At 40.6% G+C, this 26,377-nt stretch overlaps 1 protein-coding gene across 1 annotated transcript in view; it reads right to left on the bottom strand.

Moving 5' to 3' along the window:
* Positions 1 to 25,836, bottom strand: part of SYT9 (synaptotagmin 9) — a 177,397-nt gene extending 151,561 nt beyond the window's left edge. The window contains exon 1 of the mRNA XM_045556508.1: positions 25,415 to 25,836. Within this exon, the coding sequence (XP_045412464.1) occupies positions 25,415 to 25,559 (145 nt within the window). The 5' untranslated portion in view covers positions 25,560 to 25,836. The remainder of the gene's footprint in view (positions 1 to 25,414) is intronic.
* Positions 25,837 to 26,377: the final 541 nt, after the last annotated feature.

Genomic DNA, 26,377 nt, shown 5'->3' with positions numbered 1-26,377 from the left:
AAACTGTGTATCACATTCTACTGTTGGTATAAACCAAGGGGCGGCCCCTTATGTGGCCAGATTAGTCTCTTATATGTCATGCTAAGGAGCTTGGACTTGATCCTGCAGTTGATTAGGACCATTAAAGAGTTTTACAAAGGAAAGCAGCCAGTTCAGACCTGCTTTTTAAAGACTCCTCTGGCTTCCACTGAGGCTCGATTTGGGTGGTTAAAAACAGAGACAAGAAACACATTACAAGCTGCAATAATGGAGGAGAAAGGTTTGATGACCTGAAATAAGGTGGTGGTCATAGAAATGGAGATGGGAAACAGAACTGAGAAATAATTATGAGGAAAAACTGGTGGGAGTTGGTGACTATTGGATGCTGAAAGGTGGGGGTGTGGTGAGGATGATGGAAGTTTCTGGTATGACTCCAAGTTTCCGATTTGAGTGGCTGGAAGTGGGAATGGTGTCTCCCACTGAGATTAAAAAAATACAGGAATCAGTCTGGGGTTGGAGGATGATTTATTCATTCACTTAATATTTGGGCACCAGAAATTGGTGCAAGCACTACATACATAATAGTGAACAAGACAGATAAATAGAGGTCACACTCTAGTGGCGGGCAGATAAACAATAAACAAGTAAAAGATATTATGTTATCTAGATTCAGATATATGTGCTCTGAAGAAAAATAAAGCCAGGGAAGGAAAGGCACACAGCGGGGCTTTCTAGGAAGGTGCCGATTGGGCAGAGAGGCTAAATGAAGTGAGAGAAGAGCCATGTGGGGCCTGTGAGAAGAATATTTCAAGCAGAGAAACAGCAGCAAGTGCAAAGTCCAGAATGATGGCTCCAGTTTTAGACATGTTGAATTTGAGGTCACTTTCATCTGTTTCATCTATCCAGATGGAGATATCCAGGAGGTGACTAAATATACAGGTCTGAAGTTCAGCAGAGTTGGGGCTGGAATATGGATTTGGAATTATCAGCATGTTGGGAGCTGCTGAATCTTGAGATTGGAGAGGACAACTTGGGAAAAATGCCTAAGTGAGAGAAGGAGTGGGTCAAGCTCAGTGAAACACCAACACTTAAGGGGCAAGTATAAATCCAGGAAGGAGAAGAAGAATAGAATTCGAGGCTACAAAATTCAAGAGAATAGGAAGCCGTGATCACCATTTCCAATGCAGCAGCATTCCAATAACTGAAATGTGCCCGCTGGGATTAGCAATTAGCAGGTCATTGATGACTGTAGTTAGAGCAGCTGCAGAGGAGGGGTGGGCATGGGAATTGGACTACAGTGGTTTAGAGAAGGCAGGGGAGGAATCCCAGAAAGTATGAGCATCTTACCAGCAATGTGGCTGTGAGCAGAGGAGAGAACATCTACACTGGCAAAGTCCAGAGTCTGGCGAGTCAGAGAGAATCAGCTGGAGCGGTGCTGGCAGGCACAGGGAATGCCCAGAATTAGCGCAGAGTCATACATACTCTGACCAGCTGGCTGTGTGTAGCCCTGGAGCCCAAGAACTAATTCCAGCCAACAACCTGAACTATACAGGGCCAGAATGGAGATGCTAGATCACCTATTAATAGCGTTCCTCACTCCAGTGGATTTCAAGAACCTTCAGGAAGCTCTCCCAAAATCTGTGTGAGGGATCGGTTGTGATGGGACACATAGTCCAAACAGGACAAATGATGTTTATTGGTTGAGGAGCCTGAACATGAGCAAGGGGCTGGGGATCCACTGCTAGGTTTCCTGAGAGGGTGGCCTTGCGTGTGGCTGGTACATCCCGTGAGGGAAAACTCATTCCCCCGCCCATACCATATAGCATCAGCTCCAGAAGTTCAAGGTAGGGTCCAGTTCCACACATCAGGTGGGGCGAGAGGCAAAGAAAGGGAAAACATAAGTAGTGGTGGAGACAGGGCCCAGCTACATGGGGAGGAACTAACCAAACAAACTAACATGATGTAAAGATGAACTTAACAGAGCAAAGACTATACAATCATGACCGATGTGAATTACAGAAACACGAACTTGGCCAACAAATCTTGAACTATCTGGAGGGGGCTCTATTGGAAACAAGAGAAAAGTTAGGCTGTGATTAATCAAAGGCAGTTCTATACAGCACAGCAGATAATAAACTTGTCATAGGACTTTATCTCAAAGGGCCTACACGTCAGATATAAAAATAGATTCCAAATATTTGGGGGTAAATCCAGAAATAAAATCATGTTTTTCTCTTAAATTAAACTCTTTGGAGACATCTCTAATCTTGGAGGGTTTTTTTGTTCGTTTGTTTGGTTTTTTTTTTTTTTTTTGAGACAGAGTCTCGCTTTGTTGCCTGGGCTAGAGTGAGTGCCGTGGCGTCAGCCTAGCTCACAGCAACCTCAAACTCCCGGGCTTAAGCGATCCTACTGCCTCAGCCTCCCCAGTAGCTGGGACTACAGGCATGTGCCACCATGCCCGGCTAATTTTTTCTATATATATATTTTTAGTTGTCCAGATAATTTATTGCTATTTTTAGTAGAGATGGGGTCTCACTTAGGCTGGTCTCGAACTCCTGACCTCGAGTGATCCACCTGCCTCGGCCTCCCAGAGGGCTAGGATTACAGGCGTGAGCCACTGCACCCGGCCTAATCTTGGAGTTTGAGGTTAGGTAGAATAAGACTTTACTTATCACTCACCCCAAAACCACATTCATGCACTTCTCTGGGACTACCATTACTAGGCCATGTTCTAGCCATGCAACTCACTTAGAGTGGCACTTCTGCTTCTTAGAAAGAAGCCAACCTTCAAGTTCCTGTAAGCAACTCCTGTGACATCAGAGGCTAAACACTCCCTATTTCATTCTAATTGCCTTCATAGAAAATAAATACTGAGTTTTCTCTCCCACCTCAACTATGTTCTTCTTGTACTCTGCTCTCTCTTGGGTACATATAATGGGGCCATGATTACTTAACTATGCTCATCAAGATGTAAGGACATTCAGAAAAACCAGAATTGTGTGAAAAAAAAAAAACAGTAGGGAATAACAAGTGCAATCACTATCATAATTTCAAAATAAGATTTGAAATTGCTTTTTCATTTCAGACCCATATTTATAACTACAGGTACTACAAACTTCAAACACACATTTCTAAAACCAAATTTAGTCTCTTGCTCTCATTCCCTCAACCTGTTCCTACACCTACATTCTATATGACCCAGCTATCTAAATCAGAAACCTCAGATTTCCTTTATACCCCTCTTCTATTGCATTTCATGTCCTATAGATTCTGTCATAAAATAGATCACTATTACCGTTAGGATAAAATTCCAATTCTTAATATGGCCCTCAAGACCCTTCCGTACCTCTCTGAATTTATCTGTCATTACACAAATACCTCCCCACCCCTCAAATTCGACCACACCAACCCTAAACTCATTCAGGTTCCCTAAGGTCACATGCCACTTCAAGCATTCAAACCATTGCACCTGTTGTTTTCTTTACTACAAACTCTTCCTCCAAATGTTTGCCCGAACACTCACTTGCATAACACTTCAGAGCTTATTTATTTCTTCTTTGGAGAATATTTTCTTAACACCACTCCCTCCAATTTTGAGTTAGGTGCCCCTCCTATGTGCTCTCATAACATACTGTACTTTCCCTTATTGCACGGAATTGCAATTGCCTGTTTCCTTGTCTATATCCTCCTTGAGGACAGTGTCTTTCTTGTTTATAACTCCAGCACCAAGGACAGTACCCAGCACATGGTAAGTTCCTGTTACACACGATGAATGAATAGCTAGATTACATTACATCCTCATTTAAGAAATGCAGCAAAAAAAGAGCCAACAACAAGTTTGGAGGATAAAATGAGGCAAGAGGGGATAAGATGAAGAAGGAGGAGAGAAAATAATTGTGGACTAGGGCACCAGAAAGTGGGTGGAAAAATAAGAGCGATTAACAGAAGAAGTAAAAGAAAACAAAAATAAATGACGGGGTAGGAGTCACTTGTGCAGATTTTTGTGAAACATAAGAGAAGTTTCCCCTGAGGGGATTAATAAGGGAACTGAAATTAATTGATCTGTAAGTGTCAGGCCCTGTCCCAAATTCACAATCTTATTCACATATTACAGTTCCCCTATAAACATTATTATCCTTATTTTGCAGATAAGAAAATTGAGACACCAAAAAGTTAGGTAACTCTCCCCCAAACTGCACAACTATTAAGTGGTGAAGCAGACTTTGAGTCCAGTTTATGTGGACTGTCCAGGACATGTGCTTTTTCCTGAAAGCCTTCATTTAGGAAATATAGAACAAAGGCAAATATGATGGTAAAAAATTCTAAGGATCTAATCTTATAAATAAAGCTCTGACTTGCCTCCTTAGAGTTCAGCTTCTGCTTTTTTTCCTTCTAAATTTCTATCTTATATCTCCTCCAAGAGCAAGGAGAATATGCTGAAGTCAGCAGTAGCCAAAATCTTATGTGGCACTGAAATTGGGAGCATCCATTCTTCCTTGGCCTCCTCCAGGGAAATGTATGGCCTGCAGGCCTGGGCCAGGGAGCTGGGACACACCTCTGTAAAATGGGCTGCTCTTGCCCACCCTTTGCTACAGACCCAAACAGGGATAGGAGTGCTGCTACTGCACCAAGCAGCAATCCACGCTACACAGTTCAGCACTGCTTTTCCATGCTCTGGCAATACCCTCAAAATGTTAACTCCTGGGAATGCACGGTTTGTAGCAAGATGGTTCTCATCTATTGGGAACCAAAGAAAAATGCTTCCTAAATTGACATCAAAAATTGGCTTGGAGCTGAAATATATATTGTGCTATTTTATATTGGAAAAATGTGTTCTCTATCTTTCTCCAAACTTCTATAACAATAAAATAGCTTTGTCATGACAGTTAGCAGTCACAGATGCAAGGGAAGGAAGGCTAGCTACTCCTCTAGCTGAATAGAAGCTCACACAGTGGCTATTATGCCTCAGGTTCCTTCATTTATATACGTCCTCCTCTCCAAGTAAAAGTAGAATCCTTAAAGACAGAGCCCTTGGCAGCCTTTCCTCATCTTTCCCACTTTTCAAATTTATTAGGCTTTGCAGATTTTTTACCTACAAATATTCTCCACATCTGATAACTCTCTCATACACACACACACACACACACACACACACACACACACATATACTATATGTTTGTATCTGGTGCATCTAAACATCAAAGCCAGTACCCTTGCATAGAAGCAGATTTTCACAAGAAATTAATTTTAACTGATTCAATTCATCATCTAACAATGGTAACCAAGGATACCAAATAACTGAAACCACTGGGCTCCAACTTGCTTGTTAAATCAGAAGATATTAACAGTAAGCTGTGAAGAATTATTGTTGTCTAAGTAATCTGGCCAGAAACAGTGCCTCCTCCCAATGTCCCCAAGTCCTGAACTCAGTTAAAAACATTCCAGTCTATAACAGCCATTAAAAAACATGCAAAATTCTTTCTAGGATTTGAGATTCAGTGATTAGTATTTAGAAAAATGACCGCTAATGGTTTCACTTTAATTCACTTCCTGATGAAGCACTGAACTGAGAATGACTACTGATTTGATCTTCTTATCAATCTGAAAGCAGACAATTCTTGCTGTGGCAGTTAATTGAGCATTCAGGTAATCTAGCTGAATCTGTCCTAAATCAAACAGCCCATAACAGCATTTATGGGCTGCATTTAACAGATGAGCCTAGAATGTGCCCTTGAAGGCAGAGAATTAAAATAAAAACACCCAAAACAAACAATGCTCCCTCTTGCTAAAAGGTCAACATGGTTTGTTTGGTTTTTGAAAGTATATATAAGATTAAGCACTGTTTATAATGTATTTGTCTATACACTTAAAGAGAAACCAAAGAATGGCTACTCTCCAAAAGTCCCAGGTGGTCAAGTGTCTTACTAATTAATGTATTTCTGTACACTTTAAGAATGTTAATTGTCTATCATTTATTACTATTATTTTGTCCCACTTTGTGGTTTGTCTTCATTTTGTTTATAGTGTCTTTTGCAAAAGAAAGAAAGTTTCTGTTGCTGTGTCAAAATCTGTCAACTTTGTCTTTTACAGTTGTTAGCTTTGGGGTCCTGCTAAGGAAGTCTTCATCTACCTCAAATATGACAGAATTGGCAGTTATCACCCAATATTTGTTTTCCCCTTTTTCCAAAATAATAGAACTTATATTGTATTTAAAGTGACAATATATAAAGTTAAAAGACTAACATTTCTCAATCTTTCTTTTGGCTAGGTATGGCCATATGACTAAGTTCTGATCAATGAGATGAAAGCACAACGTGGAGTGGGACTTCCAGACAGATCACACAAAAAGAGAAGACTCAGATTGGAGCTGGGTCTTTCATCTTTCCCAAGGATGCAAATGTGAGTGCTGGAATCCCAGCAGCCATATTGCCCACAATATGACTTTGAATTAGAAGCCATGCACTGAAGAAGGCAAATTGGAAAGACAGAAGGAATCTGGGTTTTATGACTCCCTAGAGCCTCTCAGATGTGAGCTGCCTAATTTTAGGTCTCTTTATATGAGAGAATTTTAAACATCTACTTTTTGTATTTAACCTGCTGTTATTGTTTTGCTGTCATCTGCAGAGAATTCTGATTTTGAAATGATTATCACATAATTTCCTTTGGAATTTTAATGTTTGTTTGGTTTTTGTTTTTGATTTTTGTTTTGTTTTGTTTTGTTTTGTAAGAGTTAAACCACATACAAATTTTTGGGAGCAGGAATATAATGTTTTCCCCAAATAGTGAGCCAATTATCTCAACATGATTTGCTGAATAACCCATTTTCTCCCCTACTGATTTGAAATGCCACCTTTACCAGATACTATACTGCATGTTACTTTGTTTTGGTTCTATTAGGTTTTTGTATACTCTTTATTTTCTCCGAGAAGTGGGAAGTGCAGTTATCTGAAAAAAGTTAAGAGTAGAAGGAGAGCTTCTGATGAATGTGAGAAGGACAAAGAAGAGCACAAATGAGATAAAACAACTATGAAGCAGCACTTAGGGCCACACTGAGATGAGATTCTTCATATCACAGCATAAGGATTAACAGGGCGGAGTCTGCATCTAGACTGCATGCATTCAAATTCCAGCTCCATAACTTACTAGCTGTATGGAGCCAGCCAAATCACTTACCTGTCTGTGCTTGGGATTCCTTCTCTATAAAATGAGGATAACACCAGGATCTACCTCAAGGTTGCTATGTTAAATGAGTTATTACGTAAAAGTTCACAACAGTATCTGGCACTAAGTTCTATTAAGTGTCATTGTTATTATTATTAATAGCAATAATTCTAATTGTTATCATCATCATCTGTATCTTATTAAGATAGTGGCCTTTTTGTTTCCTAAGGTGTTATCAAGAATAACGTTAAATTTTATTACATGATATTTTGGCAACACTTGAGATGATTATGCTTGTTTCTCCAAAAACTTACTGTGAATGAGACAACTTTTCACACCCACTAGCATGGCTATAATAAAAAAGACAGATAAGGACAAATGCTGGCAAGGATGTGAAGAAATGGGAACTCTCATACACTGTTGGTGGGGATGTAAAATGGTGTAGCCATTTCGGAAAACAGTTGGGCAGTTTCTCAAAATGTTAAACATATAGTTACCATAGGCCCTAGGAAGCTCACTTCTTGGTATTTACATAAGAGAAATGAAAACATACATCCATATAAAAACTTTTACCCAAATGTTCTTATTAACAATAGCACAAAATTGGAAATAAGCCAAATGTCCATCAACTGGTAAATGGATAAATAAAATGCACTACATCCATCTAATGGAATACTAATCAGTAATAAAAAGGAAAGAACTAATGATACATGCTACAATACGGCTGGGCCTCAGAAACATTATGCTAAATGAACAAACCAAGTCACAAAAGAGATCACGTATTATATGATTCCATTTATATGAAATGTCCAGACCAGACAAATTTATAGAGACAAAAAGTAGATTAGTAGTCTCTTGGGGCACAGACTTAACAGTGCATCACATAAAGGATCTTCCTGGGGTGTTGAAAATGTTTTAAAAGTGATTTATAGTGATGTTTGCACAACTTTGTAAATTTACTGAAAAATAATTCTATCGTACACTTGAAATGAGTGAATTATATGATATGTAAAATGTCTCAATAAAGTTATTTTTTAAATAAGGGAACTGAAAATAGAGGAAAATGTGTGAAGTTTGTTATTTATTTGTAACATGTTCTATAATGTGTAAACATCATCAAAAATTAAAATAAATATATATAAAACAACAAAAGCCTATTAACATAATAGGCTTCTTAGTGCTTTACCATTCTTGTAGCTTTAAAATAAACTGCAACAGGTTACAGTACAGTAGTCTTTTAATATAAAGCTGTATTTACTTTATTATTACTTAGGATACAATTTTTATATTTATTTGTTTAACTGATGATTCAAGACTTTTTTCTTACGGTCTTTGTTGGATTTGATTTCAGTGTGATACTAGCCTCATAAAGTGAATTGGAATGCTTTCTATATTTTTTCTATTCTATGGAATAGTTTTTAAAGTATATGAATTGTTAAACCTTTCTAGAGGACAATTCAATAATTTTGTATAAAAATATTTAGTGTGCATAAGCCTAGATCTAGCAATTCCACTTCTAGTAAAAATGCTAACAGTGATTCTTTCTAGACAGTATAAATGCTGGTGACCTTTATTTAATTCTTGTGTTCATTTAAAATTTTTTTGAAATGAGAATTTACAAATTTTCAATGACTATTATGGTTCCAACAAATAAGAGAGATGATGCATTACTTAATATTTTGCTAAACTTGACTGGTAAAAATATCTGGGCCCACATTATGGGGAAAGTTCTTTGACCACCTTTCAGTTTCTTCTCAACATTTTTATACCCACTCTGAGATGTTTATGCCTTCCACTAAATTTGTATTAATATTTCTACATCACTGGAATACATGGCATTTTCTTGTGCTTTCTAATCTCTTCTGTAGCTGTTATTAAATATTCTTCCTCATTTCTTTTGCTTTATATTTGTGTTTTTTCATAATTTTTTCTTGATCAGAATAGCAAAACATTTGCTTATTTATATTTTGAAGAACCACTTTTCTTTTTATTAGTACCACTTCTTTTTTTAAAAATTTTTCACTAATTCATTAGTTTCTTCTTTTGGTTTACTGACTCTTTGCTCCTATTTTTTTTGGTTTGCTTCATTTTTCCATTTTTAGGCTCTTAAATTCAATGCTTGGGCTTTTTTTTTTTTTTCTGTTGCTCTGTTTGTTTACAATAACAATTTAGAGTCAGAAATTTTCATCTAAACATAACTTTGGTCAGATGCCACAGTTTTAATATTTGTACTCTCATTTCCATTGTATTTTCAAAGTCTAATTTCAGTTTCCACTTCTCATTTTTTTTTTTTTAAACTCAAGAGATCTCTGAAAGAGTTCAATTTTCAAGTGTTTAAGGGTTTGGTAGTATTGTTACCTAATATTCATTCATTGTAAATGTGACCCATGCAGTTTTTACCTTTTGGAATTAATGTTTGCTTTTTATGATCTGATAATGTACTGATCAACTTTTTAAAATGTTTCATGAACATTATTTTTCTCTTAGTGGGTAGAAAATTCCATAAGTATTTCACACAATCAAACTTTTAACTATATTACTTTTATCTTCTATTTATTTGTCTATTTGATGTATCATATTATTAGTGAAATATGGTAGTCTCCCAATATAATTCTGATTTTTCTAACTTGTAAAGTTTTAACAAAATTGGTTTTATATAATTAAATATTGCTTCATAATTAAATGTAAAAGTTTATGACTGTTAAGTCTTCATTGTTTATTGTACTACTTGTGAACCTAAAAAAGTCTCATTTAATGACTTATGTTGTATTCAGTATGTTTATTATAGGAATGATAATTTAATTAGCATGAGGCTTTGGAAAGAGAGCCTATAAAGACAATATACAATCCACAGACAAATATTTTAATGCATTTAATGAAACCATTTCCTCAACACTTAAATAATCAAGTACTATACAGCTAACTCTGATCTTCTTTCCCATGCTCTAAACTGCATTACTGAGACTATTTACTACCAGTTCTCTCCAGGAGTCTCCTTGGACCACATCTGGTGATTGTCCACAGCACTATAGGATGTGACCAGAAACCCTAAGACATCACCTTTTACTACAGAGGCGTATGCTATAGGGCTCTTGTCTTGTTAATTTGCCCAATTTAACTTCTTGATTTCCACACACTGAGGCACTGGGAAGACAGCTGTGATTGAGTTTTCGAAGCATAAGACAATATAAAAATTAAAAGATCAAAAAAACAATGTAATATAAAAGAGCTGTGATTTTAATCTTTATCGGCCTGCAGAGTGGATCCTCTCAAACTGAACCTGTGGGGATTAGATTTCCCCAGAGAAGCCTTCAGTAATCCACACATAAATGGCCTCTAAAGCAGTGTGGAGTTAGAATCAATAGATGTTCCTACCAACAGCATCTGGAAGAAAAAAAGAAACACTTTGGGGGATTTTCTAGTTCTCTTTGTAGACTGTCTCTGAAATAGATTCCGTAACATGATAAATTTGAGTTCCCTCAAAATTAAAGTAATACACACAAAGTACTTTAAACGCCCCAGAAGAAGGATGACCTATAAATTCGGGATATTACCGTGATATTAAATCTAAACCAGCAGTCACAGTGGAACAGATTAAAGAAGAACAAGCAACACTGTTTTCTCATTCCCTCTGAAATAATTTGGGAAGCCTTCAGAGCCAGCTCAGCTATGCCAGCAATTGACATCCGTATGATTTGAAAAAATAAGAATGGAAAATACATTTAACTTGAAATTCTCTGAATGAAGCGTTAAAAGTGGTTCTGACGTGGCCTTGTCATTCATGTCCAGCTTCTTCCTCTGTTGCCCAGGTTTTTCAAATGAGAAGTGAACATATTGGAAAGGATGATTTATAGCCTACAGGAATCAAACAACCATGTTCTTCTCTAACCTCATGGCCTAGTTAGAATTTTTACAGAGTTTATTTACCGCTTGGTTATCCTAAATTAAGGACAAGTGATAATTATATTACATACCTAGCAATAAAGAAGACTAAGAGTTTAGTTAGTGCTAGGATGCTACAGTTACATCTGACAGTTAAATTTTCAACAGAATTTATTAGTAGTGCCACCTGCAGCTGTGGTGGTTAATAATAATTTGTGATAACTCCCACTGTGGTAAAAAAAAAATAAGTAAAAGGATCAATGATAGTAATGATAGACATTAAATGTATTTTTGTGTTTGGATTTCCTTGCCTAATATTTTATAAAAGTTTTATATAGATGGTTTGAGCATTTATTTAGACAATGGGGCTACATAAAAAGTAATTTTAATCCATGAAGTCCATAAATGCATGTCATTTACGACCCTGACTACACATCAGACTCATGTACAGAGATGTTTTAGTTGTCACTCCTGAAGACTGTGATTTAATCAGTCACTGTATCTCAAAAGTTCCCCAATTGATTTTGATACATGGTTGGAATTGAGAACAACTTTGTAAAAGCCTTTCAGTTGTAAGGGGCCTTGCAATTCAATCACTTTTCACCCTCCTTGATTTCCATTAATTTCTTCCCAATGGCCCACCAGTCAACTGCCCAGGACATCTGTACCAGATGTCACATACATCCTTGAACTTAATGTGTTTAAAATTATTCTCATTATTTTCCCACAAGCATGCTTGACTTCCTGTAGTAAAGCTAATAAATCATACAACCATCCTCCCATGCACATGTGCCAGAGACTTGGGAAGCAGGATCCTTCTATTTCATATCACTGCTCTGACTATTTTACCTCTTGAATGTCTTTTAAGGCATCGATATTGCCTTAACACTGTCCTGCAACACTTCTGCATAGATAAAAATGAATGGCTTACCGCCTGCTGGAGTTTTCTCTACAATTCTCCAGCTTGGAATCTCATTTTACCCGATTGCACCCAGACACCACAGCCACTCATCCTTGCTGCAGGTTTCTGTCATTCCTCTGATCATTTCCCTCATTCCTGGAATAGTCCATTTGCTGGCTTACTGTCACTCTCTCCAAAACTACCTTTGTCGTAATTCTCCATTAATCTAACATCCATGTTAGTAACACTTCCAAAACCCTAGGCCTGCAGTTCTTTGAGCTTCTCTCTCTCTCAATCATTTGTCCTCCTCCCTCCCTCAGGGCCTAACTCTTGTGATCATACCCCAGACCTGGTCGTGCCAACAGCTGTAGCTTCTCTGCAAACTTGATTTCAAACATCCTACTCTCTGGCCCCTCCTCTTCACTGCATTTCCAACCATCATCCCACCCCTCTGGGACCTATTATACAATTCATTAATCTTACCACCTCTTCACTATCCCTAATCCTCTTACATGTCCACTCTTCTCTCCTACTCTGATGAAATTTCAGACTCATTCTAATCACTCCATTCTATACACCCTCAACTCTTTTGTCATTTTTCATTGTTACACACACACACACACACACACACAACCCCAGTTCAAACACCAACTCCTCTCTCTTCTGCCTGCACGAACGTAGCCGAACGTGGTGGGAGAAAAACGTACATCTATGCTGATGGATGTCACTTTAAATTCATAATCACCAACTTCCAGTGGGCCCCTAGTATTGCCTGACAATCACACTCCCCTTCCCTAATCCATTCGCTCTCCCACTCTCCTAGACAAACATTTATAACTCTCCTGTTTTCCAACCCCCGTCACTTCCTACCCATCCTCCCTCTCAGCTGCTAACCTTGCTGCTTCCGATTTCACCAAGAATGGAAGAGCAATCAGAAGACAAACGTCCACAAGACCCCCAACCACATCTGCCCACTTGTGCCCATATATAATTCTACCTTGACTGCTTGACAATGAATGAACTGTTGAAAACCCACCTGCTCAGCATAGACTCCAGCAGTTCAATCCTCTGCATCATTTTTTTCCTTATCTCAAGCATATAAACCTACAGTTATTTTCTCTTTTCTTTAAAAGCCATCTTTTAAATCACTTTCTCTTCTTTTCCTTCACAGCATAATTCAAAGAAGTTGCTTATATTCTTTTTCCTCAATTTCTGTTCTCTCATTCTCTAGTCAGACTTTCACCAATCCCACTCACCCACCACTCCTCCAAAATCCTGCAGTTCAAGGTCACCAATGAGCTCCCATGTGCCCAGTGCAGTGGTCAGTTCTTGGTCCTCATCTTACTTGATCTACTGGCTGGATTTCACACAGGGCATCAATCTCTCCTCCCAGGAGTACTCTCTTCACTTCCAGGCCACCACACTCCTCATCTTTCTCCCACTTTACCTGCTGTCCTTCTCTGTCTCCTTGTTGGTTCCTCCTCGTCTTCTTGACCTCTAACCAGTTGTTTGACTTCTTTTCTATCTTCCTTCACCCCTTGGTAGGTGCAATGGTCTGAATGATTGTGTCCTCCCCAAAACTCATATGTTGAAGCCTAATCCCCAATGTGATAGTATTACAAAGTGGAGGCTTTGGGGAGGCAGTTAGATCGTGAGAGCAGAACCTCCATGGATGGGATTGGTGCCTTTATGAAAGAGGCCCACAGGAGCTTGCTGGCCCCGTTCCCCATGCAAGGACACAGAGAGAAGGTGCTGCCTATGAGGAACAGGCCCTCACCTGACACATCTGCCAGTGCCTTGATCTTGGACTTCCTAGCCTCCATAACTGTGAGAAATAAATGTTTGTTGTTTATAAGCCACTCAGTATATAGTAATTTTGTTACAGCAGCTTGAATGGACTAAGACAGTAAGCTCATCTAGTTTCTTGGCTTTAAATATCATCTATGTGCCTATGGTGCCTAAATGTGTATCCGCAGTCCAGACTTTTCCTTAACTCCTGGGAAGTACATCCAACTGCCCACCCAAGGATATCATTCTAGCAGCCCTCCCCTCTTTAGCCTACATCTTCAATTTTTGTTCTGTACTAGCTCATTCCCATCTCCTTAGAGCTGTTAACTCTTCAGACTTAAAAAAAAATAAATAAATGAAAACAATCCTCGATCTCACTTCCCTTACCAGCAACTACAACCCCATTTCTCTATTCTTGTCAGGATAAAAACTTGAAATAAGAATCTAACCTCTCTGCCCTTAATTTCTCTCCCCACAATCTCTCTGAAGGCCTCTCCAATCAGGCTTTGGCTCCCATCTCTCTACCAAAACTGCTGTCAACATCACTTCCAATAACCCCTCCGCCACTAACTGCAATGGTCAGTACTCCGCCCTCATTCTACTTGACATAACAGTGCCACTTGACACAGCTGTTTATTCCCTCCTCTTTAACACACTTTCTTCTCCATCTTAGCTTCCAGGTCAACACTCTTGCTTGGATTTTCTCCTTCATTTCCGGTCTCTCTTCATTAGTCCTCTTCTGTGTTCCTCAATTCCTCTCCAACCTCTTAGTGCCAGAGATTTCTGGAACTCAGTGCTGGTCCCCTTCTCTCCTCTGTTCACCCTGTAGTCCTAGATGATTTCAGCCAAAGTCATTCTAAATATCATCTATGTGCCAACAACTCCCAGCTCAGCCATCTTTCCCAAACTCAGGGCTCATATATCCAACTTCCTAGTCTATATCCCCACTGGGCTCACTAATAAGCATTTCCAACTTAATCCATCCCAAACTGGGCTCCTAATCATTCCCCTCAAGCTTACTTCGCCGACAATTCTATTATCCTGGATGCTCAGGCCAAAATCTTGGAGTCATTCTTGATTCCTCTCTCTTACACACTACATTCAACCCTTATTAAATCCCATTAGCTCTACCTTCAAGCTGCCTAGAATTTGACCACTTCTTCCTACCTTCACTGCTATCATTCTGGTCCAAGCCACAACCACTCCTCTCCCACAGTATTACAAAAGGCTCATAACTGCTTTCCCTGACTCACCCTGACCCTTCTATAGTCTGTTTCCATATGCTGGTCAGAGTGAGCCCTTCTCTTTCTATGTGAGGTGTTATTCCTTCTCTGCTTAAAACTTTCCAATGTTTTACTCTCAGTAAAAGTCACTTTTTTTTACAATGGCTTATAGGGCCCTACCATCAGCCTGCCATCACCTCTCTGACCTCACCTACTACCACTCTTCTCCTTGCTAATTTGACTACAGTCCCTTTGGCCCCTGGCTAATACCTGAATATGCCAGGCATGCTCCTGCCTCAGGACTTTTTATACCTGCAGTTCCCCTGCCTGGAAGGCTTTCCCCCCTGATACATGCATGCATCTCCTTCTTACCTTTACTCATACATCAACTCAGTGATGTTGTTTTAGTGTCTATGCCTTAGTCTCTTTCCATGGTTAATTTTTCTCCTTAGCACTTATTAATACTATATCATTAATTAATTTATATATGTATTATCATTTTCCACTCACCAACATGATGACAAGCTTTTTATTCTTTGGTTGGTTCCCTGCTGGATGTGCAGTACTGTATCTAGATATCTAGGCATTGTACATACCTTGAACAGAGCCTGGCACATAGCAGATGCTCAATAAACAAACATATGATGAGTAAATTAATGGCATCCCCAACTATAACCTCTCCAGACAAACTTCATCCTGTCTCCAGGATGATCTAATTAAGAGATAAATCTGCTCACCTTAAGTTTCAGCTTAAAACCCTATAATGATTCTGCAGTGCTACAGCTAATGGACATGGAAATGTCTTCACTAGCCAGGCATGTCCCCAGAATGTGATAGGCTAAGTGCATGTGTGGGGGTTGGGGGTAAGGTGACAGATATGAAAATTGAACAGCATGTGACCCACCTAGGGACATGCAATTCAATTATTTTAAAGAATTGTGCCTGTTACTTGGCAGCCCCTTTCACAGAATGAAGAACCACCTCTGCGGCATGGCCAGGTGGGCACTGGGCAGGCCTGCCATGTTTACTCCCCCTGCGCCCGATAACATCAGAGAAAACAGACTGTGCATATCCACAGACTGGATGGCTGCAATGCAACTGAACACATTGCTTTTTCATTATTAAATAACCAGGCAAGGAAGCAAGATGTCACTGTTGGCATAGTCAGAAATTATATTGGGAACCCAGATGTTTGAACCAGATGACTAAACTTGCTAAAGGCTGTTTTTACAATGATATGAGGTAATTATAGTTGAGTTTCTGGGTGACATGACTTGGGATCTAAAATGGGCAATCTTCCATTCAGTGATTCCAATCTGTCAGGGCCTTACCTTGCACAGAAAGAGCATCACTGCCACCAAGTTGAGCATATTTCCCATGAGGAAACAGGAAGACTTGAGAAGCTGCACTCACAGAGCTGAAATCTCATGGTGCACTGTGCTGAGAATGGATCCTTTGCGCTCATCACATAAATTGTACTTATTTCAAGATTTTTGCATCACAGTGCCCAGCCCAGTCCTCAGTGGGATTTCGGCAATGGCATACGAGGACTTCTGTGATCTCATCACTGTTTACTAGAGCAGACCCATCTCTCCACTTTCCCAACACACATTCCACTTACTATTATCAGGGATCCATTCTCTCCTGTCTCAGGGCCTTCGTAAATTCCTAGAATGCCCTTCCCACCCACAAGTTCCAGGCAAACTGCTCCGCCCAAGAATAGACTTCTGCAGGAAGCCGCTGCAAATCCACTCAAGTCAGCTAATTACTTCTCTCCTCTTTTCCTGCACTGTATCTAGTACATATCTGCCTTCCTGGCTTTATTTTATTAATTGCAAATTATTGTTTTATCTCAATTCCATAGGGGCAGTAAACATGTCTAATGTATTGTTGAATTACTGATGCCTAACCTAGTACATGGCACTTAAGGGGCACTCAATACATGTTTTTTTTTATTTTAACGTAATTATAATTAGAAAAGATTGATCACATCTGTGTGGCTAAGTAAAGGGCACATAAGGGCAGGGTGGGTGAGGTGAGAAAGAAAACAAAGAAAAAGAGATCCAAGTTATATATCAATTTTTTTCGAGTTTCATATAAATAAAAGCATCACTTTGCATTGGAAATGAATGTTACAACTAATCCCTATTTATTGCTACACTCCTGAAAATTTAAAAGACAATTTAGTATAATGGATTGATTATAGTCAGACAACCTGAGTTCATTCACTACATACAGTACTCTTTCTATGAGTTAATTCGAGAGAATATTTATATTCTAACCAATGCAAATTGGTAGGAAAAACATTAACATTCTCAAAAAGTAAATTGGCACATGGTAGAGAATGTGGCAGAGAATGAAAAAAATTCTCACAAAAGAAAATAGAGTAGGTTTAAGACATCAAAAGTATTCGATCTTACCAACAAGAACAACAAAAAAAAAAACCACAAATTGAAACAACTACCAGGTAGCTACTTAAACCCTATCAAATTAATAACCTTTTGTTCACATTATACCACCCAATTTTAGCAGATTTACTGTTGACACGTAACGGAGCTAACTGACATAGATCAACTATAAAACAATTAAGGCTCATGCTGATAATTGATCATTAAAGAGCTCAAGCAAATCAGCAAGGAAAAAAATCAAACAACCCCATTAAAAAGTGGGCAAAGGACATGAACAGAAACTTTTCAAAAGAAGATAGACTAATGGCTAACAAACATATGAAAAAATGCTCAACATTTCTAATCATCATGGAAATGCAAATCAAAACTACAATGAGATATCATTTAAGTTCAGTTAGAATGTATTTTATCAAAAAGTCACAAAACAACAAATGTTGGCTTGGATGCGGAGAGATAGGAACACGCATACACTGCTGGTGGGACTGCAAACTAGGGCAACCTCTATGGAAAGTACTATGGAGATAACTTAAAAAACTAAAAGTCGACCTACCATTTGATCCAGCAATTTCACTACTGGGTATTTATCCAAAGGAAAAAAAGACATTACATAAAAAAGACACCTGCATTTGAATGTTTATAGCAGCACAATTCACAATTGCAAAGATGTGGAAACAACCCAAGTGCCCATCAATACATGAGTTGATTAATAAAATGTAGTACATATACACCATGGAGTACTACTCAGCCATAAAAAAAATGGTCAACTAATACCTCTTGTACTAACCTGGATGGAACTGGAGGCCATTCTTCTAAGTGAAATATCACAAGAATGGAAAACCAAATACCACATGTACTTATCATTAAATTGGAGCTAATTGATCAAAACTTATGTGCACCTATGGAAATAACATTTATTGGAAATCAAGCAGGTGGGGGGAAGGAGGGAATGGGTAAATAAAGAAAAAAAAATGTTTCCCAAAAGCAAGTAGAGGACTATAGATATATTATTTATACTGATAAAAAATTAGAATCTAGAATTGCCCTAAAAGAATGGTTAAGTAAAAAAGGTACCAATTCTTTGCAATATACATAGTCATCACAACAATAATAATATAATTATTATTACATGATAATGATTGCTCATCATGGGAAATTATAATAATAGTAATAATGGCCCATATTTGTTGAGCATTTATTATGTACCAGATACTATGATAAATATTCACATGCATTATGAGGTAGGTACTAGTGTAGGATTGCCAGCTTTAGCAAATAAAAATATAGACTGCCCAGTTCAATTTGAATTTCAAGATAAACAATAGATAATTATTTTGTATAAGTATATGCCACACAATATTACCCATTGTTTATCTGAAATCCAAGTTGAATTGGCATCCTTTATTTTATCTGGATACTGATGAGAAAACTAGGACACAGATTTTAAATACCTTTTCCAGGTACATACAGCTAACAAATGAGGATTAAATGCTAAGTTTACAAAAAAGTAGAAGAGAAATTTTGTCTACAAATGATTACAAATGGTAAAACATACGCATGTCCATGGACCACGGCTGACAGGAAACATGGGCAGGTGAAACTACTAACAACACCATCCATTTATTGAGCACTTACTTGAGCATTTACTCTGGGCACAATGCTACAGCAATCTTCCACTTTCATTTTATAGATGAATAATATGAAGAAGGAAATATTTTGCTCAAGTTCACTAAGCTAGAAGTGCAGAGTCAGATTCTGATTCCAAAGCTCTTGCTAATTCCGCTCTGCCATCTTGATGTCCTAGGTGATTTTTTTTTCTTTCACATGCAGTTCTATCAATGTTGATATAAAAGTTTTTGTGTGCTAAAGTACATGCACAAGGACACATGAATATTTCAGGGAGCTCTGCAAAGCCTTGTCCTTAGGCTTTGATTTGGTCTAAAGCCATTCCTAGAGCCAACCAAATGAAACACTTAAAAGAAAAAGTGATGCACAATTATGGCTGCAAGGAAGATCAATTATCATGGTGAAAACTTCTCCACAACTCAAATTGTAACCTCATTCAGAAAATAGAAGTACATACTTCAATCTTAACCTTTTAAAAGTGAGACTGCTCTCCCGTTCATGCCTCTCCCCAAGACCCTCCCCTTTCTCTATACACTTTGAAGTAGGCACTTGTTAGTTCTCTCAAGTCAATCAGCTAAGAAGGTATTAGGAATTTTCCCCAACAACCATATGGGAATAGTACTTGCACACACAAACACAAAAGTGCCACTATGCTTTGTCAGTGAAAGAAATACCTATGCCCTGCACATAATAGGGAATTTTAGGACCATTCCCCTTAGATGTCAGCTTAAATTTTCCTTGAGAGTTTAGCTCACATCCAAAAGTTTGTGCTTTTGATTGTTTATTCTGAAAGAGGCAGCTGGCCATAGGGCTGTCTGTGATGCCCTTACCACAATTTGCTTTTGTTTTTCCCTTTTGATAATTACCTCATGACTAAACCACTCACTGGTCCATGTAGAGGAATCCCACAGAGATGAAAACATACTTGTTTAAATAAAATATTTATGAAGAAGCCCTAAAATGTCACTGAAGTAAATGCAAATTAGATCTTACATATTGTGCATCCAATATGCCACCCATTCCTTAGAAGACTATTTCCTGATTGCAATTAACAATAATTTTTAAAAATTAATCCCATTATGCATAATCACACCAATGTCTATTCATAAACATCCAGTGTATTAAGATTGATTCTCTTTTGACTATCTTAGAAATACGAATCAAGGCTAATCCTTAATCTTGATTATTTTGGAGATTTTCCCTTCAAAACTATAACTATTACTTTACCTCTTCTAATAAGTGACTTCACTATAACTCAACACAAGGTGACATTAGTGAAGGTTTTACATTCTGGCTTTTAATGAAATAGTATTTGCACAAGATTTCCTTGATGTGTTGGGGTTTTTTTCCTTCAAATTGGATGGCCATAATAGTCTCATGATATTTTTAAAGAGCCCTCAAAATAAAAATTTGGGATAATATTGTCAAAAAAATGTTAAGAATCTGTTGATACAGGTACTAGCTGCACAAGGGTAACAATTAAGGTCCTTGGTTTTTGATACCATCTTACCTAATTTTGAAAACAAAATGTGTGCTGAGAAGATTTAGGTGGATTCACCCTTCACCTGATGGTCTCAAAAGTTGTCTTCCACCTGGCTACAGATTAAAATCAACTGAGGAACTTAAAAAATATGCTGATACCAGGCCCTACTCCTGGATATTCTGATTTAATTGGTCTAGGGTACAGCCCAGTCACTGGTAGTTTTTCATTTAGTTCATTTTTGTTTGTTTGTTAGAGCTCCCTAAGAATTTCTAATGTGCAGCCAAAATTGAAAACCACTGATCTAGAAAAGCTTTTCTTGAATAGAGTAATGTTTACCTGGAGAGAAGAGTAACTAACAATGAGTCTTAAGGCTCTGTTTCACACCTTGACCTGGTGAACATTTTCTAGACTGTGGCCATTGACACTGAGCACGCAGAAAAATCTCCGGAATATGGAGTTGGAAAACAAACAGAAAACTAGTATCCTTGATAATAGAATTTATAACCAAAATACTAAGCTGAATCCCTATAACTACAAAGAATTTAACCTACACTTGAGGATTAAATCCATTACACAAGTACGGAATAGAAAAAGTGGTGGTTCTTATGAAAAATATCCAGGATATTTTTATTGACAATAACCCCTAAGTTATTAGCATATGTGACGTCTACCTAAGAAGGTACTTTAACTTGGACTCAACTCTTTATTTAGATGGAACCCATGGCCCTCAGCTAGCTTTCTTCTCTGCACCACAGTTTACCCATGTAGACAATCGCTTTTAGGCATGCCTCTTGAACTTTAATGTGTCTACAACCCACCAGAGGATCCCATTAATATACAGATTCACACTCAGTAGGTCTAGGGTGGGCCTCAGATTCTGCATGTCTAACAAGCTCCCAGAGGCTGCCGGTCCACAGGTAAGTGCTTTGAGCACAGTTAAGGTCTTAGAAGACTGTTGGGAGGACTAAGTGAAATGACCTACATAAAGTGCTTGGCACAGACATGACTGGCACCCCACAGAAGTAAAGACTTACAAGAAAAATGATAAAATATATTTAAAATCTATAATTATATGATCCAATCCCCCTTTATGCTCCAGAAGTGGAAACAATGGGTCTAGAGAAGTTAAGATAGTTATCTTCTAATAGTCAAGGTGTATAATCGAAAAGAGGGATAAGACTAATACTTTTTGACTGAAAAAAATATAATCAAGATCAATGAGTGGAAGTTTAAGAGAGCTTTTAATTCCTTACAAGGGAAAATCTTCTAACAATAAGTTCTGTTCTAAAACCAATTAGCCCTCTTGACAATTAAGTCTCCAGTTACAAAATATGAGCATAGACCAGTAGATGTTAAAGAAGATATTCACACCTCAGGTCACTGTCCAGCTGGAAGATAGCTATCTAAAGAGACATCCCATACTTAACATGTACAAAAAATTAAAATAAAACAGAAAAGAAACCTCCTGATTCCCTCCCCGCCACCCCCGCCATGTTCTTCCTGAAGTCTTCCTCTGCTCAGTAAATGGAGTTGCTTAGGTCAAAAAGCCTTGGAATCACCCTTAACTCTTCTCCCACCCTTCTTCTCTCTTCCATTGATAAATACTAGTGGCTGTACCTTCACATTGTTTCCATAACCCAATTACTTCTCACCACCTCCATTACAACTATCCTGGTTGAAGCCACTATCACCAATGTCTGGGTTTCTGAAACAGCTTCCTAAGAGGTTTCTCTGTCTTCATCCTTGCTCCTTTACAGTAGTTTCTCAATATAGTAGTCAGAGTGTTGTCTTTTCTCTGCTCAACACCTTTTAATGGCTTCATATCTCACTTGGAGTAAAAACCAAAGTATTTACAATGGCTTACAAGACTCTATGATCTGCCCTCTCCAGTCCTTGACCATATTTCTTATAGCTCTCCATCTCTCTCACTCTTCTCCAGCCACACTGGGAGTCAGCATTCTTTGAATCTTATCTAATGTTTCTACCTCAGGGCCTTTGCACTTGCTCTTCCCTCTGCCTTAAAGGCTATTCTCTGAGATCTGAAAGTTTATATCCCACATCATCAATATATAAAACAACATGAAGACAATCAACAGAGCATTCTGATTGCTCTCTATGGACACAAGTGCTCACACTCAGCTTAAGGATGAGCACTTTACTTTCCACAAGTTGGTACAGATGATGGACTGGGTGAGGCATTCCAGTTTAAACTGTGACTCAGGTTCATTTTTAAAAATCATACTTGCATCAAGACCTCTGTGAACATCAAGTCAGGAAAGGCTTAGTGCTGCTCTCCCTCATCAGGGCATTAAAACTATCTGGGCAAAAAATAACCCTTCTGATGGCTCAGGCCCACCAGACTAACTGGGCCTTACCCCACCTCTGAAAAAAATGAACAAACATCCTAGATGCAGGGTCACTCTTCTGTCTACAGGAAATTACACCCGTGTTTCTCCATTTATAACCAAAGTCTCCATTTATTTATAACCAAAGTCTTTAATGTAGCTTGAGAAAACCTACCTACCACCAGGTGGCCATGGATGGACAATAGATGGAGAAAGCTGGGATCAGTCATCGAGGTGGATTCCTCTATAGAAAAGGAAGACACCCATTTACAGAGGCAACTCTCTCTAGGGACCCATGTCCCAGGGTTGCTGTAATGATTATTCTGGTTCACACTATACAATAGCAGGGATACTTTCCACATCGTGTTGTGCAGTGCAGCTTCTACAGCCACTCAGCTTTAAGGGCTCAGAGATTATAGCCACTCTTGGCTTAGACATCCTCCATCAGAGGGATGAAGATAAATGCACCTGATGTAAGAATTAATGTGGGCTAGGCGAGGAAGGAGGGGAATGAAGGAAGATTTGGCCTGAGCCGAAGTGCCGTGAAGGAGAGGGTGCACTTTGGATGTCATCTTCGGCCCCATTTCCTCTCACCTTGCACTCAGAGTCCTGCCCGCCCCCCTCAGGAGGAGGCTACTTCCCAACACAAACCAAAGAGCTGGACGGGCATGGTGCTACCTCAAAACCCTGGTGCCCTAGTTTAAGAAAGCAGAGCACTGCTTCCAGAGACTCAGGGAGCAGCAAGGCAGACTCTTATCTATAGCTGCTTCTCAGCCAAGGAATCAGATTTCCCCTTGCAAGATGTCTTCATATTCTTCCTTGAGGGCTGCCCAGTGCAGGGGCTGAGCAGAAAGAACCTGAGAACACAGAATCTAGCCCCTGGATTAAAAGGAGCAGAGGCAGAAAATTGGCCAAAAAGATATGGGGTATTAAACCCATGATTCAGCAATAGGCCTCATCCACCTTCTCTTGTAAAGCCAAAGATGACTGCTTATGTGGGATAACAAGGAGAACACGTGGCACAGTCACAGGCTAGAAGTGAGATGTTTCAACACTAACACTTGCTTCAGGTGAAGTATGTTAAGTAATTTTCTTGTTCCTGCTGCCTAAAGACAGAACTTCCCCAACTTAGGACATCTTCCTGGGATTCCGGTTTGTGAGACTAGGTGCTCCCATGCCTACCTGTGGTCTATGCAGCACATCACATCCAGCAATAAGCCACACACAGGCTGGAAATTAAACCTCCCAGGAAACCACTGGGATCAGTCTTTCTCAACTTAATTCCCCATTTTGAAGTAAAACACATTAGTGATCATTTGATAAACTTAATGTAACAACCGGGAATGGGGAACACTATTTTTTCTTTTTCAATAGAAAAAAAAAAAAAAACCTTTTAAACTTTTAACAGATGACTTTACCCTACACACCCATTTTGAATATACTATCAATAATATGTCATTTAAATCAGGATCAGTGTGACTCTTTACAAATTAAATAATTCTCTCATTTATCCTTTGGGTAAATGGATTTTTATACAATAGTATGTCTTAAAATGAGGTAAACTCGAACGTGACAGTTTGCACAGCAATAGCTCATTCCCAATATTTATACACAGGAACATCAAGAGAAAGGCCATTTTCTCATCCCATCTTTAACGGTCCAACCACAACATGCTTTTTTGGCAACTACTTGGGTTGGAAGAGTATCTGAGAAAATTACTATTCCAGGTGAGGTGAGAAGTGTCTGAGTAAACATTTGCAAGGAATGTATTTTCCCACAACCAGTAGGGAATGAGACCGGAAAGACACAGGGACCTTGGGAAAAGCAAATGTCTCCACCAAAATTCCCTCCTCTAACCTTAATTGGTCAAATGCCAAAATAAATGAACTTTCCAAAGTTAGGAGCTTTGCAACTTTCACTAGGGATAACTACAGGTGCACAAGCAGAGCCCGACGAGCCCACCGACACGAGCGTGCCCGGCGGCCGCAGCTGGTCGAGCCGAGAGCCCAGGCCCAAGGCCAGCTCCGCGCCTGGCGACCCGCAGAGAATGGGTTCAGGCCCGGCTGCCCTGGACCAGGAGCTCCCTGTCCCCGGCCCAGCGCTGGATCCCGTCCCGCCCTTCTCACCCTAGACCAAGGAAAACGAACTGGGCGCTCAGGAGCAAGAATGAGCTGCACCTGGTGGGATTCAGCCTCAGCCCGGGGCGTCCCCAACTCCCAACTTCCCAGAGTTTCCTTCGGCCTCGTCCCCCTTCCCGCAGCTCAGGAGGCCGCCACGGCCTCCCCTGGCTGGGAGTGCGGAGCCCGGGAAGTGGGGAGCTTAGCTCGAAGCTTGGGAGCCGCTCCCAGGAGTCCTGGCGATGGGAGCGCAGGTGGCGGGCGTGGTTCCTTCAACCCTGTCCCAGCCCACCCGAGTCGGCCTCCGCGCAGCAGCCACCGCCCGGCTCCCCGCCCGGTTCCAGCGTCAGGCCGTGGTGCGCTGGTCCTTGATCTCTCCCCCGGCTGGGTGGCCACCCCCGCCCTCTCCCAGTCCGCGTCGCTCTTCTGCCCCAGGCCCCGGTGCGGCCCCAAGTCCCAGTCGAGGGCCCTTAGGTCGCGCCAGGCGGCGGTGGCGGCACTCACCTGGGTCGCGGAGCCGAGGTCTGGCACGGTCCCGCAGGTGGTAGATGAAATCCTGGCAGCTGTCGTGCTCCAGGGCCCCACGGGCACAGAGCTCGGCCAGCAGCTGCAGCGCCTGGTGACAGAGCGCGTCCCTGGCCCCGGGCATCGCCCCCCCGCATCCTCGGACCGCGCCGGGCAGGCGGGCGCGGGAGACAGCCCTCCGCCTGCCAGCTCCGAGCCGCCGCCTTCGGGCCGTCCGCGCTCGCCGCCAGGGACCCGCCGCGAAAGGGTCTGCGCCCGAGCCCTAGCCCCAGCCGGCCCGGCCTCCCACCGGTTGCATGCAGCTCTCCACCAGCCGGTCGGTCGGGCTTTCTCTCTCTCCCGCCCGGCCCCTCCGTCCCTCCCCCGGCACCGAGAAGAGGCGGCGCCGCACAGCCCAGCGCGCCTCTCTCCTCGCGCTCCGCCAGCCACTCGCGGCCGCCGGGGGGCGGGGCCGGGTCATGGGTGCGCGCCGCGGGGTGCGATCGCCGCGGCCCCAGTCTGGGACCCCGGCTGCTTGCGGGCTGCCGGCGGAGCGCGGGGCTCGGCTCGGGACCTTGCGCTCAGAGCGGCCGCGCCCAGGCTTGGAGAGGGTGAGCGGGTGCGCGCTGCAGACACTCTCACACCCCAGCCCCCCGCCCTGATGCAAGCCAAGCACCCCCTCCCACCACCCCGCGTGTGTCCAGAGCACGTTCTGGGATGCGTGGCGCGAAGGTTGCAAACTGGACCACATCTGCCGGATGCGCAGAACCGAGTCCCTGTTTCAAACTTGGAAAAAGCCTCCTGGGCGTAAACCTTGGGCCTAAAGTGACAGATGCCCAAATGTGGGGTTTGGGTTCAAGATTTTTCAACAAAGGATTTCCCAAACACAGGCCCTTTTCAACCACTGTGGTGATTTGGAAAAGGTGGAGCCTCTCAGATCACAATTAAAATCAAATAAATAAA

The sequence above is a fragment of the Lemur catta genome, chromosome 7 (genome assembly GCF_020740605.2).
Source record: "Lemur catta isolate mLemCat1 chromosome 7, mLemCat1.pri, whole genome shotgun sequence".
Classification (NCBI taxonomy): Eukaryota; Metazoa; Chordata; class Mammalia; order Primates; family Lemuridae; genus Lemur; species Lemur catta.
This window is presented reverse-complemented; position numbering and strand designations above follow the sequence as displayed.